General features: G+C 39.3%; 2 protein-coding genes across 2 annotated transcripts in view; both read right to left on the bottom strand.

The window, feature by feature from the left end:
* bmp5 (bone morphogenetic protein 5) overlaps window positions 1-9,657 on the bottom strand; it is a 24,040-nt gene extending 14,383 nt beyond the window's left edge. Inside the window, exons 1-4 of the mRNA XM_005915517.3 lie at window positions 7,731-9,657; window positions 5,220-5,412; window positions 1,069-1,217; window positions 521-718 (exon numbers count right to left, since the gene is read on the bottom strand). Of these exons, the coding sequence (XP_005915579.1) occupies window positions 521-718; window positions 1,069-1,217; window positions 5,220-5,412; window positions 7,731-8,223 (1,033 nt within the window). The 5' untranslated portion in view covers window positions 8,224-9,657. The remainder of the gene's footprint in view (window positions 1-520; window positions 719-1,068; window positions 1,218-5,219; window positions 5,413-7,730) is intronic.
* A 121-nt stretch (window positions 9,658-9,778) lies between these two features.
* The window catches only part of col21a1 (collagen, type XXI, alpha 1), a 46,132-nt gene continuing 39,188 nt past the window's right edge, over window positions 9,779-16,722 (bottom strand). The window contains exons 17-29 of the mRNA XM_005915516.3: window positions 16,007-16,051; window positions 15,860-15,913; window positions 15,735-15,788; window positions 14,668-14,721; window positions 14,043-14,114; window positions 13,669-13,704; window positions 12,995-13,039; window positions 12,606-12,638; window positions 12,369-12,515; window positions 12,207-12,261; window positions 11,933-12,124; window positions 11,777-11,854; window positions 9,779-11,640 (exon numbers count right to left, since the gene is read on the bottom strand). Coding sequence (XP_005915578.1) covers window positions 11,453-11,640; window positions 11,777-11,854; window positions 11,933-12,124; window positions 12,207-12,261; window positions 12,369-12,515; window positions 12,606-12,638; window positions 12,995-13,039; window positions 13,669-13,704; window positions 14,043-14,114; window positions 14,668-14,721; window positions 15,735-15,788; window positions 15,860-15,913; window positions 16,007-16,051 — 1,053 coding nt within the window. The 3' untranslated portion in view covers window positions 9,779-11,452. The remainder of the gene's footprint in view (window positions 11,641-11,776; window positions 11,855-11,932; window positions 12,125-12,206; window positions 12,262-12,368; window positions 12,516-12,605; window positions 12,639-12,994; window positions 13,040-13,668; window positions 13,705-14,042; window positions 14,115-14,667; window positions 14,722-15,734; window positions 15,789-15,859; window positions 15,914-16,006; window positions 16,052-16,722) is intronic.

Here is a 16,722-nt window from a genome sequence, read left to right as displayed (position 1 = left end):
TAACAAACTAAAAACCAGCAACAAACAACTTAAACATAAACAATTACAAAGAAAGAACAATACAGTATCCACATCTGAACCAAAGAGTAAAACAGTGAAATGTGGATTATTAAATATTAGGTCTCTCTCCTCCAAGTCTCTGTTAGTACATGACTTAATAATTGATCAACAAATTGATTTACTCTGCCTTACAGAAACCTGGTTGCAGCAGGATGATTATGTTAGTTTAAATGAATCAACACCCCCGAGTCATTCTAACTACCAGAAATCTTGAAGCACAGGCCGAGGGGGCGGTGTGGCAGCAATTTTTCACACCAGCCTATTAACCTGGTTCTGCCGGAGGTTTCTTCCTGTTAAAAGGGAGTTTTTCCTTCCCACTGTCGCCAAAGTGCTTGCTCATAGGGGGTCATATGATTGTTGGGCTTTTCTCTGTATCTATGAAGCGCCTTGAGGCGACTTTTGTTGTGATTTGGCGCTATATAAATAAAATTTAATTGAATTTAATTTTAAGCCCACTTACCTCCAGTTTTTGGTGCCTTTGAGGATTGTTGTTGATTATTCAATTTATTGCGATTGTGGTTCTTTTTTTTCCCACCAGCAGCTCTGACTGAGCGAAGCAACACCCCGCTGGCCTTGAAGAAAGCAACCAGGAACGGCTGTTTGGACTGGGGCCCGTTCCTCCCGATGATTCCGGCAGATTTCATGTTTATACTTCGTCCTTTAAAAAAATAAAAAGGTAAATAAAACTTTTAAAACAACATTTAATCTCAATGGGTAGTTTTAGAAATTTATGACTGCTTTCAGAGTAAGTACAAATACAAAAACCAGGTCAGCTCATCTTAATTTTTTTGATTTATGGCAATTAATTGGTGGGACTTGGTGATAAATAATCATAATCCAAACACTGCCAGACATTTGACCTGATGTCACATAAAACATTTTCGTAAAATCAAATGCAGACATTGTGGATTGTCTTGAAAGGTGAAGTTGACCTTTTAAAAGTCTAGGAGTTTAAAATAAATCTAAAGAAAAAAAAAGTAATGGAAAGAAAAACTGAACTCCACTTGCCATCTACAGTTTCCACACAGAGTTGCAGGCCCAGGTTCTGCTGTGGATTCATCACCCAGTGGTTACTGGTAGCTGTTATGTCAAACACTAGCCAGCCTCCATCAGATGCCTGGACCTTTTTGGAGTCAAGTAAGAACGTCTCTGCATCTCTAAAAAGTCAATGAAAACAATGTCATGAACATCTGCACTAAATAAGCTACAGTTAAAATGAGCAAAAACAGCTGGTGCATATATCACTGGCTACTTTGTTAGGCACATCCATTCAGCTTCTTGTTAACACAACTGTCTAATCAGACATTCACGTGGCAGCAACTGAGAGAATTCAATCATGGTAAAGACAACCTGCTGAAATTCAAACCGATTCAGAATGGGGAAGAAAAGCGACTGAGATCAGAGAAGAATGGCCATAAACGCAAACGCAACTCAAATAACCATTTCTTAAAACCAAGCTAACCAAAAGAACTTGTCTGCGTGCACAAAAATTGGACAACAGAAAATTGTGAAAATATAAGTTAAGGTCAGAATTTGGCCTAAACAACATGAAATAATGGATCCATCCCACCTAGTTTCTGCAGCCTACCTGAATATTGTTGCTGACCATCCCTTTATGACCTCAATGTATCCAGCTTTCTGTCTATGCTCCCTTTCCCCTTACCCTCCAACTGGTCATGACACTTTCTTCAGTTTCTTCCTATGAAAAAGGAGTTTTTTTATTCCCACTCTCACAAAGTGTTTGCTTATAGGAGATTGTCTGATTTTGCTGTAGGATATTTACCCTGGCATAAAGCACCCTGAGGTGACTGTCGATGTGATTTGGCACTAAACCTGAATTAAATTGAATTGAACCTAATTGAATTGAATCTTCTGATAGCTGCTTTCAACAGGATAAAGGACCATGTCACAGAGCTCAGACTGTTTAAAACTCGTTTCTTGAACATGACAATGAGTTCACTGTACTCAAATTGCCTTCAGAGACACCAGATCTTAATCCAACAGGGCACCTCTGGGATGCGATGGAATGAAAGATTGGCATCATAGATGTTCAGCTGACAAATCTGCATCACCCTTGTAATCATATCAATATGGACCAAAATGTCTGAGAAAATAAAGTGGCTGGTGAGTGCACATGTACTTGGCATTATTTTCTAGAACATGTAGACTGAATCTTATCATGACTGAGTACTTTATTCCAAACTCTGTGGCAACTCTTCCCTCCCTCCTTTGGAAATCAAACATTTTCATTCTTTTTCCCCCATATGTGTACTTGCAAAGATATATGATGACTTTAATTTGTGTGATTTCTTTTGGGTTGTTTTTTTTTTCTTTCTCTTGTTTGTCTGATTTGTTATGTTTTTATGCTTTGCCTGATAATGAATAAAAACTAAAAAAAAATTAGGAAATCAAACATTTATCTTAGTACTGAAATGTGCTGATTTGGTCTGTAAGAGTGTTAAACTTGTTACTGTGTGCTGGACCTGAAAAGAAAGCGGTGCTTTTGTTGGAAAAACCTTTCACTAGTAATAAATAGCAGAGTCGTGGGGCACAGGGTTTGCCAGTACTTCAGAACTTTCAGGAGCTATGAATCATGCATATCAGCTGTTTTTCTTTTGCTGTTTTTTAACATAAGCTTGACATAAGGCCTCAATCAACTCAAAGTTGAAAAAAAAAAGCCCTACTTCCTAATTTGCATTGGATTCCTTTCAAGTTGCAGATCAGATAAAGCAGAGCCTGTTACGTTTTTGTGGTTGCCTGATGCTGGTCAGAGACAACCAAGATTTTCCGTCAGTCCTTCAGGAACCATTTATGTCTTTATTGCAGGTGTAATAAAAATCAAGCATAATCTTTATGCATGACATACTTCTAAACTTCCTTTTTGACTTTTGTAGCTTTTAGCTTATTTCCTGTGATAATTTAGCCTGAGTAGGTATAGGTTTGTAGCTGTATCCAAGAGTGCAAATGTTTATCCTACATTTTAATCTGGGGTCACTAGAGAATGTGACTGAACACCAAAGCTGAGTGGTAACTGTTCAGACTGCTCTGTGTTTAACAAACTATGTTCACAAGTCAATATTTTCCATTAGGAATTCATGTTCAGCAGTAAAGTTCAGTACCAGAGCAGGTGTGACTCTGAGATAGGTGTGCAGTTGTCTGAAACTACAAGTACTCTGACTTTAAGTATACATTTGACAACCTGTATGGATACGAAGTAGAGCATTTTCACATAGTTGCTTTTGTTTCTGTGTTTCATTAACTCAGTGAAGACACTAGCAGGTAAACATAAACCCTGCAAGTTTAAAATAGCAAAATAAGTTGTGCTGTTATAAATTTTAAAAAACAGCTTAAAGTTCAAAGAACTTATTAGTCCTCAAATACATACATAAAGTGTATTCTGGTTACAGACTCCACAGACTTCCCCAATACCAGCATCTTATATACAGTGTTATTCTCATGCACTATTTAACACATTATCTCTATCACTGGCCATTGCTTTTACTGAACTTTTATTATTTTAAGTAAATGGCAGAACATGTGGACAGGAAACAATTTTTTTTAGTGGGATTTGATTTTCTAAGCTTTATATTAATGTGTATTGTCAGTCTCTTAAACCCCTAAAATACCCTAACAAAATGGTTTTAAATTTGCTACAGAGACCACAACCTGTTCAATCTGTGCTAAACTGATTTTGTTGAATGGGCCAAATGAGAACCACTGGCAATCATGAGTATTTATATAATCAGCATTTTGTAGAAACTTAGTAGAGGTTTGTGGCACAACTTCACCCGCTTCCAACGTACAAGGTGAAGAGGATATGGTTTAAAAGGGGGTCAGACCTCCAGCAAGTTGTGTAGTATATAAAACAACATTAAGGGCACAGGCTGAAACTCGTCTGTGTCTATAAGCAGCATTCTGCCTAACGTGCTGGAGGCAAACACAAAAGAATCTGTATGGCTTTACAAATGAACCCTACTCATACTGTAACTGCATTTAAGCTTTTATGATGACAGAAAAATCCAGAAAACTTCTCTAAGATTTCAGTCACTGTGAAAGACTCGTACCTGTTTGTGAGCACTAATTCAAATACACTATTCTCCAAGAAAGCATGTGTGAAAACATGAACTGAGCATTCTTCCCCTTTAAGATGGTAGAGTCCATTGACTTGGACCTTTTCAAAGCCCCGGAGGGCCATATCTTCCCTTCAATCACCCACACACATTTTTGGCAAGCAAATGTGGGCCCACTTTTAAGTGCACCCTTGTGTATTCAGCTATGTCTTGCTTTAAACTTCCGGAATATTGTTAAGACAGGCAGGTGGCGGGCATAACAGTGACCACGGGAGCACCCTAGGGAGCCTCCAACCCCCTCCCGATACGGGCCCTCGTGGTTTCATCTGGGACACAGCCAGCTTGGCAGGCAACACAAGACGAGTGATAACTGACGGACCTTCCAAGCTTCATAAGTGGCCAACTTGCTAATGGAGTTCTCTTTATCCGTGAACTATATTTGTAAGGCAGACATGGTGCGAATGAAGGAGAGCAGAGTTTGAGATGGGAGGATGTGCTTTGCAAGTGGAAAGTTTCAACCCCCGACAGACAATGGCCATTATGAAATAAGATACAAATCGAGATGCAAATAGTTTTAAATAGTTCTCACTTTTTGCAGTAGCGGCTACTTCATTCTGCTTTTTCACTACAAGCAAGAAGCTTCCAGCCTGTTTTACATTTCACTAAACCTTTAAATAACTGAGAACAAACTTAACATAGGTCCTTTGTCTTTGTTCTTTTTTTTTAAAAGACTGACTCACTTTATGACTCATTTTCCCCCTTGTTTATCTACAATAATTTTATGCCCATAAAATGAAGCAGTAAGTCCTTTAAACTGTAATCCAAGAAGTGCTGGGACATTTTTAGTTAAATGCAAGTAGCAGCATTAGTAAAAAGAACACTTTCATGAGTTTACTAAAGCAGCAAGCACCAACTGGTTGAGGTAAAGCATTTTAGTTACACATTGCTGGACACTTTAAGCTATCGTTATGTAATAAAAATATCAGAAATTATTTAGAGATTACCCAGTTAAACAGTTCAGGACTACAGAGGTACAATCACATTTAATATGAACATTTAATGCATAGTTGTGGTTGGTCTGGCACTTACTTGTTTTGATACTCTTTGATGACTTGATATATGGTCACCTTCAGGGTAATATTGTCGTAGCGGGCATGACTACGGTCCTTATAGATCCTAAACTCAGCTGCAGTCACTGCCTCGCCGTCCGGTATTTGAGTCAGATCAAAACGGAACTCCTTGTAGTGTCTTCGTTGGTGAGAAAAATCTTTATCTTTCTCCACTGGAAAAGAAAATACTTTATGACAAAGTTGATTTCTACCGGGAAGAAAAGTTGATGAAAAAAAAAAAATATATATATATATATAAATGTATGAGTTCACCTCCTGAACTGCTTCTTAAGCTGTTTAAAGGAGAAAATATGCCAGCATCAATGCGCAGGAAAAAAGTGTAATTTATCACATCTTCTTTCACATTCAAGGTCCAATCCAAACATTTTGACTACCAACAAAAGCACTTTCCAGTTCATTAAATCAGTCAACTCAATACAGGTAGCAGTTCCCAGACAGGCCCTCTACTGTGTGCCTAACTGCATTCTCTGGCCATGATGAATGGGCTGTCAGTTAAGAAAAACAGGCTGATTTCAATTAAAGACACTTTCGTCTGCTCCTCAAGTAAGAAAAAGAGCAGACAAGATTCTTCAGCATCACATGAGTGTCTACTCTGACCTCTTTTCTGACCTCATTCTGACCTCTGCTAGGCTTCATAAAAAGTAGCTAACCCTTAAGCTTGAAAGTAAAATATTTCTAATATAACAGATAATATAAGATTACTTTTTAAGGCTCGTCTTTTTTTTTTTTTAAATCGGTGGATTTGTTTTATACCTATGTGGAGACAAGTGGAGGATATGCACAGCTTCTTCTGATTTTATATATATATATATATATGTCCTCAATTTCAGCATCAAAGAGCTCCAGTGTACCTACATTAGGGACATGCTGACAAAGTGACCTCGGCCATCTCTCACCTCCACCTGGTAGCAGAGTAAAGGCATGTGGCTGAGGTCAGCGGATGTTCTGACATCCACGGTGATATCATGCAGTGCATTTCCCTGATATTTTATCGAGAGGGAACGCCTGCCGTTACTTAGCACAAACAGGTCAGAGGTCAGCTCTGACTTTTACCCACTGAGCGCGTTCCATTATATTAGCCACGGGTGGTAATCTGAAACAGAAGTGCCACTGAGAACACAGAGCATTTACCTTTGAAATAGCAAAATATTAAATAAAAATGTAAGATATCAGTTTTATTCAGCTGGTTCTAACTGGGCTGTAATGAAATTATCAAATGACTGATGTTTCATTAATAAAAGCCCCCCTTTTTATGCTGTCTTGTGTGTTTGGATGTTTGAATAGCTGGCTTCTTATTGATACTAGAGTAAGCATATTAAACCGCATAAAATGCCACATAGACATTTTAAAACAGTTGAGGTCAGTAGCTATATGTGAGTGTACTGTAATAAAGACAGAGCCCCATTGAACACTCCACTGACAGTCTCCAGAATGAGAGCAGAGCCTTCAAGCCTGACAGTGTACATGCCCTGGTGTAGCGGTAAGTGGAAACAGATGGGCTGAGACCAAGGTGAGGGAATAATGTTACAAGCAAGTCTCCACAAATTCGCTTTGTATTTTGGAAAATACAATCCTTAAAGAATAAAATAATGAAACTTTGTAGATGATATGTTACAGGGATTTGTTTTTAAATATTCAGTTCTGCAGGACTGTGTAATAGTTTGATTAATATTGCGAATATTTTTAATGTCATGATGGAATAATAAATGGTACAAATAGCACAAATATTATGAAAGGGGCTTGTGGTTTCTTTTAATGACAGAACCTCAGATATGAGTATCAGTCAGTATCACCCTCTTTTAACAACAGGAAATAATTTGGGCCAATTTTCTCAAGGTCAGACAGTCATCTGATAAGTCGCTGTGAACTGCTGGGTTAAGGGTCGCAGCTACCGAACAAACACAATCATTATACATAAAAGCGACTTCAGAAAAAAATAGAAAGCAGCACAAATTGATGGGTCAAAACGTTCAGCTCGATTGTGTTAAATACAAAATATTTAACAGGAGTCTGTAGCAACCCCTCGGTACTCTGAAAATGACTGATGTCTGACGACGAACTTTATTTTTTTACATTTAGATGCACAAATGTCTTTTCAAAAATTATAAATCTTGAATTTGCTCCTCGGCAAGTTTCGTATGAGAGCTTGCACAGGTTTCTCTAAAAAAAATATTGTACGTGTGTCCGGTTATTTTCCAGAAATAAGTGGTAATATTTTTCATCCCAAAAAGCAGGCTCGTTCAGCTTATGTTGGTGTTTTAAGATTTGCCTTAATGTCATCTATAATAAGAGAAATAAAAAGTTTAAAATCCCTCACTTATCTCTGTCGAGGAAATAGAAATCTAGTGAAAGATGAATAAGTCAATTTCTTTCAGTGTCCGTAATAACCAAGAATCACCTGCACATAATCCCGATGTATATATTGATTTATAGCACGTGTGGATATTGATCCCGTTTTAATGACACTTACCCAAATTGACAAAACTCATGACCATGTCGGCGTCATTGAGAAAGTTGGTGTCTTGCGCTGTGGTGAGTGCGGGGCTGTGGCCTAGGAGAGGGGCCGCTCGGTAAGGCTGTGCCACACGGGAGTAGCCGGCATGCTGGGGGTTGTAGTAACTTTTCCTAGAGTGCCCTTGAGCCTTGGCACTAAAGCTCTTCCCTGCGCTCTCCTGCACGCCCTCCTCCTCATCCACGGCCATGGCGTTGTACAGGTCTAGCATGAACAGCGGCGCGGAGGACGCCTGCTTCCCGGGAGAGAAGGGCCTGGGACGGTGAGGCAAGCCCAGGATGGAGAGGATCTCTCTCTGTATCTCCCTGCGCTCGTGATTGCGCAACCTCCTGTAAATAAAACTGGAGTGCACATGATTGTCACTTAAAACGCAATGCACGCACGACAGGAAACTCAAACAGCTCCACGCAAGTCCAAGTACGGCACGGTTCAAAGGTGTAAGCGCTGTCATCTTGACAAATCAGCTCACTTTGAGATGTGAAGATGAACTACATCGCACTCAGTGAAGGGAGAGAAAAAATCGCAACAATTTATGCTATAGTTGTGCCAACACGGAATCATAGACTTTCCATATTAGCCAGAGGCACCACAACTTTCACGGTGGTAACTGAGGAGGCTTTTAGTAGTCTGCCCTTCTACAAATGAGGTATCAGCTTGCAGAAAAATCGCCGCTCCTCTCCTGTGTGCGAGCTTCCTCCAGCAGCAGTATTTACGCCTCCAGGGTCCATCCGAAGTCTCAGCCACACCAAGTATTTATGGAGCTGTGTGACCCCGTCCCTCACCTTACTCCTTTGTGATGAAAAAACGTGTAGGTACGCCCATAACGTCGGGGGATAACCTGGAGTTTCCAAGTGGATGAAATGTGTTGAACTGTGTCAAAATTAAGCAGAGAGAAGCACTCGACTCATGCCCCGGCGCGCATTTTTCTTTCCCCCCTCTCTCTCACTTTTTTTCCTCCCCACTGAGAATGTGTATTGGGGCTAGTTGCCCTTTGAGTCCACCCCACACTCCTCAGCTTTTGTTTTTGCATCCTCCTCTAGCGGCCGCAATAAAACTTCAGCCAGGTCCCATGATGAATGTGGCGGCTCAGGAGTGTAAAAGGAGACACTTGAAATCCGAGAGGCCTTCCTAACGAGTGAAAGAATAATGACAGAGCCTTTTAATCACCTCAAGTTATTGAAGTCTTCATAAAAGAGGGTTTCAGCTGCATCCACCGCAAAACAACGAGGGTCGTGTTTTTATCATGCATGGAGGATTCACAGGTATGGAAATATTAAATACACTAACAAACAAGGAGAATATAGTAAAGCCATAATTCAGGACGGGAGGAGATAAAGGCCTACTGTAAACCACATACCGCACGTGGTTATATGCTTTAATTTAAAATTATATAATTTCACTCTACAGCAAGAATTAAACATGAGTATTTAAGTTTATTGCAGAAAGCTCCACCCTCATGGGACATTAAATAAACACAAGCGAAAGCCGCCATGCTGGGATAATTAAAGATATAAACAGAGAGGGATTCACGTGTGATGAGTGGCTACTGTCCAAACAGGGGGGAAAGGAAGTCTTCTTAGAAAAATTCACACGCATACTAAGATGTTGCCACATAGCGCCATCTAGCGCAAAAACCGAACATTTAGTCATTTCTGAAGTTTCCCTGCCAGCCACAGAGCGTTTTAGCTGAAGCTGCGCTCATCCAAGTTTCCTAAAGCAGTGTCCTAATTCGACGAGCCATGCAATGATCTCTCTCCACTTTTTTCTTCCAAACCCATCACCATACTTAATCCCCTTTTGATGCTTCACTTTGAGTGGAAACTCCCAAGTGCAAACCACACCCACGATTCCATGTGAAAGATGAGATCAGTGATGTGATAGGAGAGCAGAAATAAACGCGTAAAGTTCAGAGACAGGACAGCAAAAGCCAAACAAAGTTCACAAATCCTTTAAAAGATTTTTTTTAATTCTAGTTTTTAAAAAAGAAAATAAAAATGGCAAAAGTCATACCTTCACACCAAATAATAACATTACAAAAGATGTTTAAGACAGGTCACTGCTGAAATGTGATGTGCCTCTCTTATAAATAAAAAAAAATACCTGCTACAGTAATGAAAGGTAAGCTGGGGGAACATAAATGGATTAAAATGTGAAACTAAAGTGTTGGTGTGTTCATAGGTGGCACATTTTTTATATATATATATATTTTACATCCTAAATATAGAACAAATAAGACATGGCAATGAATGGAGAAGTATTGCAGTAGGAGGGTAACCGGGGAGATGTGTTTTGTAAAAAGTTTTCACGCACAAAAGTCAGAATGCTTTATGAATTCGAGCTTCCAGGAGTGAGTACTCAGCGAGATGCAATCAAAGTCACAGTTTTGCGCAGAAACTTGTTAATTTCTGTGATAATTCATCACAAATCAATTCACAAATCATCATTGTTTTTTCATGTATCTGTTAGAGTGTTGATTTTTATTGTTCTGTTTTTTAGTGGAACATGTGGCACCTGCCCTATGTGCAGTAAAATCTTATAACGAAACATGCAGTGAAGGAACACAAGGGGGCAATATAAGAAAGTGTACCAGCCACAGGGACTTACAGTACAAACTTCAAGATTATTAGGAGTCAAATATGTCAGCCAACTGCAGTCAAACGCTTTAGTAACGCCATATTAAGATGTGACCAAACAATCACCATTCATTTAGAATTCACAAACAATTTGCACATGTATGTACACATAGGCCTTATACTGATAGGTGTCACACTGGAAATGGTGGGTTTATTTAGGTGTGGTTCACAAGAATCGAAAGGTTGCATGTAAATAATGTTCAACATAATTGACTGTATGTGTAATCTGCACATACACCTTACGTTTTGAAGTAGGTGTGCATGTAATTAGTTGATGTTAATGCAGTGCATGCCATAAATCTCATTCAAAGTAAATGATGGCATGATGGCAAAATGGGTCCTTCCTCTGAGCTTACTAAATGCCAACAGCTTCAGACAACAGCAGGATTGACAAACACCTCAGACTCAAAGGTGTTCTCATTAGTTCTAATTATAAATTCATCTCTTCATCAAGATTAAATATAAGGCTCAAACAGTAAACAGGTGTATGTTTTTTGTCAGCAAAGCAGAAGATTTGGTAAGATTGTGTTGGAAAACCATAATAAGCTTTCCTGATATGCAATAAAATCTTGGTTAGACCTTTATGTTTGCTGGCGTTTGGTATGCTGCACCTAATACAACAGGCACTGCACTTACATTTCCTACCTATACACAAACCCAGATATCCATCAAACTGTTGGCTGTAGTGTGTTCATAGATGGTGTGCATGAGTCTATGCGTAGTAATCTTAAATGCAGTGAGTACCGTGCGTTACATGGCTGGCACATTTGATACCTCATATAAGGTGCTTGGATAAGAGGTATTCACTGGAGCCAATCATTAATCCTCTTAACACCATTAAATTTTCAAAGAATGTTCAAAGCCATATGACTAATAATACAAAATACCATCAAAGAAACTGGGATGCATAAAAGGTGTCACATAAACGGTGTCAGAAGAGGTACGTTTTGTTTCCATGTCAGAGAGGAACTGTAATGGTGAGATCTTCCTGAGAATATCTGTTCTGCATCAGCTTTATACTGGTGCCTGCAGTGATGCTGCCTTATGTCAATAGTTTGGGCCTTTGCTGTAAGAATCCCGCCTCATCATGCCTCCATAGCACATGGATGGATCGCACACACCAGGCTCACCAGGGATGCCAGGATTACCACTTTTACCCTCTGGGCCATTTTGACCAGGGGGCCCAGGTTTACCTGGAGTACCTGGTTTACCATGTCCCTCCAGACCCATTGGACCTGTGGAGATATAAATAACAAGCAACCACAATGGAACACAGCTGAAAGCTAAATACCAGATATCCACTAAAAGTGCTTCTGCACTTTTACATGACCTTATCAAATGAATGGAAAATAAATCTGTGATGTTCTTTACCTGGAGGTCCAGGAGGCCCATGGTCTCCAATCATGACCCGACCAGGGCTCCCCTTCTCCCCTTTGAAACCTGGTTCTCCTGCAAACACAAGTGTCCTTGTTAGAGAGATTGTGCAGAAAGTTTTAGGATATGCGACTAACTTGACCTTTATTTTACCTTTGAGACCATTAATCCCAGGATACCCCGGCCGACCAGGGTGGCCTGGCAGTCCCCTAGAACCACTAAGCCCAGGAAGACCTCTGAGTCCCTGGGGCCCCATTGGACCTGGTGGGCCAGGAGATCCAGGCTGACTTTGACACCTGGTACAGCTACTCTGCTGATTGCTCAGTATCAATAGAGGCAGCTCAGCTGGAAGGATTGATAATGAGATAGTTTCATTTGGGGAAAATACATAAAAAATGTTCAGCAGGTAGTTTAAAATGATACGTACCCTGAAGAAGCTCTCTGCATATCTGCCGAATGTGATTGTCTGACATTGCACTTAACTGCAATATAAAGTGATAGACCACGACCAACCACTAAGTTATACATAACACGATTACAAAAAAAACCATTACAAACAAGTTGTTAGTACAGTATAAGGCACACGTACATATCTTCCTTCGGGTCCAGGTGGGCCAGGAGGGCCCATATCTCCCCGCAACCCTCGGGGGCCTGGTTGGCCTGACTGACCTGGCTGTCCGGGTCGTCCAACTTGACCTTCTTGACCTCTCTGCCCCAGATCCCCTGCTGTCCCTTTCTGGCAAGGATACCACCCCATTATTAGTAATACTAGTTATTATTCATGTTACACTGAGGTAAGGTAATTGCTTTATTGAGCTTGACATACCTCTCCTTTCAGACCCATTGGACCAGGTGATCCCTGTCAAACAAAGTAATGATAAATAATTTAAAAAGATGATAAAACACTCTGAAAAGCACTGTAGTTGACATTTATTATTATCATTCTCACTACGTACCACTTATTAGCATTTGTGTGTTTAGGCCTATGCCCCCCCCCCCAAAAGAATACAAAATAAAAACAAACTAGAATAGTAGGCATCAAACTCCAAAATATGAACAGATAATCTGATTTTTGGAGGTATTGAAGAAAAAATATTATCTACTAATTTTCTTGTCCAAATTTAGTTAAATCTCACTAAACTATGCATTTGTACCAGAAACTGTTTTCTTACACGTGTAGTTATGATGCAACAAAGCCTTTCAAAATTAACTCACCACACCCCCTGGCTGCCCCTGCTCTCCTTTTTCACCTTTCATCCCCTGGTGTGGAAATCATTAGGTCAACATTAGATTATATTAAAAAAAACACATAAAATCAGGTTTCAGACTTCAGCCAATGCTTTATATGCAAAGTACTGTAGATGGTGCTGTCCATTAAAAAATCCACTTAAAACAGGAAGAATGACACATATTTATAGTAGTATTGAGTTTTAATGTAGTTCAGTGTAGCCATTTCATTCTCATTAGCATTGCTTAAATTAAAAAAATATGTTGTTTACATCCCAGATCAGAGAAGCCTCCTGTTGTACTTCCAAAAAAGCAAGTAAAGCTGACGTGAAAGCTTCCAAATCCAGATACAAGATGTGATAATAATGATTTGTAAGTATATTAGTAGACTGAAGTATTATGAATTCTATGTCCAAAAAACCTTCCATCATCAGGAGAGGTTCATCCTTCCAGACAGCAGACACAAGCCTGGAATAGACTTTTGATTTGAGGTTCCACAGTTTCACTGTAATTGCTGTTTTTGGACAGAAGCAAATCTTAATCCAACACCCAAAGGTGATGTTGCGCTAATGTAAAACAAAGGTTGTGTTCTCAATTTTCTAACCATTATTTGATCTGCTTAACTTGTGCTGACTGCAATATAATGTTGTCTTGAATCTTACCATGACGCCCCTTTCACCTAGATTCCCCCTCTGTCCCTGTGAAAACAACAAAGGCACAGAGTTTCATTTTATAACATGCTTTTAAAGTTAGACACACTAAAGTCTGTGCATATCACAAAAAAAAAAACCTAACACCAGACTTTTTGTAGCGTTTTTGTACAAATTACAAATATTACCTACAAATCTGATTGTGATTTACGGCTAATTGATATGAGTGTTCAGTCATTTTTATAACTGCTATTTCTGCAGACCATGGACCTAAATTTCACAATCTAAACAGACTTAATCCTGACCTGGAATCAAGAGAATACTTTGAATTTCTGACTAGATGTTAAAATTCTGGTGATATCAGCAAAAACAGATCATGGAAATACCTTGCTTCCCTTCATTCCTGGCATGCCTGGGTGCCCTGGTTGACCTGGACTTCCTGGTTGCCCTGCACTGCCCTTTAAAAGCATGCAGTTAAACCCAGTAGTTAAAAATGGAAGCAAACAAAAGAAATAACTGTTATTTAAGAAAGATGCTGTTCAGCCAGAAGATCATAACCAGACCCTTCAGAACACTGGCATAGGACCTGTCAGGGTGTCCTGTAGGGTCTAGCTTAGGGTTGTAGAGCTTCTGGATTAATGAGTGGGGCCTCTGTGGGGTCATACAGTGGTATTCAATGGGTTTTGCAGCTGAGGAGTTTCTATAGGAGTTTGTCATTTTCTTTTTGCAGTTCCTGATCAGTGTTTGTGGTGTGGCAGGGTGCATTGTCTGCCTTTGTGGTCTGTAACACCGTTTAGGTATGCAGTATGCATCAAAGTTTAAATGCCAAATGTTTCCCACTAGAACATTCCATTTTAAATAAAGGAAAATAATGTATTTTACCTGTCAGTGTGGTTTGTAGTTAATGCTGTGGCTAATCAGTGTGTACTGTGGTTTTGATTTATATACTGCATTAATTATCAGCTTCCAAAAGAACTTGCTCATCTGGTTCATATTTAAATGTTAACATACCGCAAGCCCCGGTGTGCCTTTTATGCCCGGACTTCCTCTTTCACCCATATTCCCCTTAATTAAGAGATAAAACACATTTTAGATTGCAGAAAGAATACAATGAGATAGCATCCAAACCACATCCTATTATGTGGCTGATATTTTTGCTTTCTTATCATAATTCATTTTCAGTGATACATGCCATAGTTTGAGCATACTTTCATGAGGTTTTGGGATTGTGCAGTTTGAAGTTTAATTGTGTCTAGTCGGTGCTTTCTTTTCCAGCTGAACAAGCCTCTGTAATTGCAGTCTGAAGTTCAGCCATAAAATCAAAGTAGTGCCTGCATGTCCATAAACTACGTTTTCACTTGTGTGCCATTCACCAATACGCATTGGCTTGTTAAAAGCAGATCAGCTAATGAAAAATGATTAGGAGACAGCGTGTCCAGACCAGACAAGCCCAGACTGCTTACATTTCCACTAAAATTCCACTGACGAAAGCACTAGGTCCTGATCATTGCTTAATTTAGCTCCACTGGAGAGGCCAGAAGATCGTTACTTGTTCTAAAGTGTATTATAGCAAAACAGGGACCAAACAAAACATGCAATGCTGCCGGCCAAGTACTTTTTCTTGTTTTTCCTCAAAGCTTAGAAAGCATCAAAGATTCAACATTATCCAAACTAATGTGATCATGTGCTGCAATTCATTTAGTATCGGCTGGACAATATATATACTGATGCATGACATCATGCCATACTGATCTGCTGTACTTGGAGGCAGCTGCACTGCATTGTAATTGGAGACAGTTTCAATCAAGCTTGAGCTTGCTGCTCACTAATGCAAGCATGGATTAATGTGGATTAATCTTAAGTTATTGATTTCTCTGTGTCGCACTTTTAACTAGTGCATTCACAGCCCGAGGGCTATGGAGGGGGATAAACTCACGTTAACCTCATAGTTTATCCTGTATTAAATGTCTGTTGGTAAGATCAAAGTCAGCCATTATTTCTACTAAGTTCATTCTTTTTTTCATCACAGCTGTTTGAAGAAGCTCAAACATGATGTTCTAACAGGTGTAAATCATTACCTTCAGTCCGATCGGTCCTTGCAAACCTGGTTCACCAGGTAATCCCATTTCACCCTGCAAAAGAGGGCAAAACTGTGTTGCTAACTCTTCAGATCAAACATAAACAAGAACAGCTATTAACTTACAGGTGGTCCAGTCGATCCTTTAAAGCCCCTGGGTCCAGGCTCACCAACTTCTCCCTTTAATGAGAATCTTATCAGTCAAATATAGTCATAATTAATAAAGCAAAACCATTGTTGAGTTTGCTTTGCACATACATTAGGAGCTCTTACCTTTTGTCCATCCAGGCCTGCATTTCCAGGCAATCCAGGCATACCCTAAGAGCAACGTGGTGTTCCAGTTAGTATATTTAATAATGAAAAGAAGACAATATGACTATCAGTGCTACAGATTTGCATCGTAAGAAACAGAAATGGCATTTTTTTTATAAAATTTCGAAGGCATCGTTTGACTTTATGCCTTACCATTGTTGTGAAATGATCATTTCATTGTGTCAGTAGCAATTGTTGTTATTTTCTCTCCATAAAAAAACATTATCTAGTCCTTGTGGATGGAGAAATGCCTACCAAAATGTTATGCTTCCCAGATGTGGTTGGTTAGTTTACATGAGAAGCAGAGTAACGTAGCTTGAGGCTTTTTTTGAGGTTAAATTCTTGTGAGTAACAATTTAGTAAATGTAATCACCCCCAAATCAAACTATTTCCTGCAATTTAAGTTTGTTCTTTAAACTAAACCACATAGATCCCTGGAAAAACCCTATGTGCCTCAGCTGAACCTCAGTTAAATACACTGTATTTGCAGATAAATGCAATAATTTTTAAGTGAATGGTTTAATGCACTGAAGGTTTTTTAAGGTCAGCGTGCAGCAATTACTATACTTTTTTGTGTTTCAGTTAGCTCCCATATGGAAAAGATATATATAAATCTTATAAAGTTTTTATCTGTCTTGTATGAAACTTGTATGAAAAGCATACAAGAGTGAAAACAC

The sequence above is a fragment of the Haplochromis burtoni genome, unplaced genomic scaffold, assembly GCF_018398535.1.
Source record: "Haplochromis burtoni strain Fernald_Lab_line unplaced genomic scaffold, NCSU_Asbu1 Contig_12, whole genome shotgun sequence".
Lineage (NCBI taxonomy): Eukaryota > Metazoa > Chordata > Actinopteri > Cichliformes > Cichlidae > Haplochromis > Haplochromis burtoni.
The sequence above is the reverse complement of the archived record's forward strand: the minus strand, read 5'-3'. Positions and strand labels throughout refer to the sequence as shown.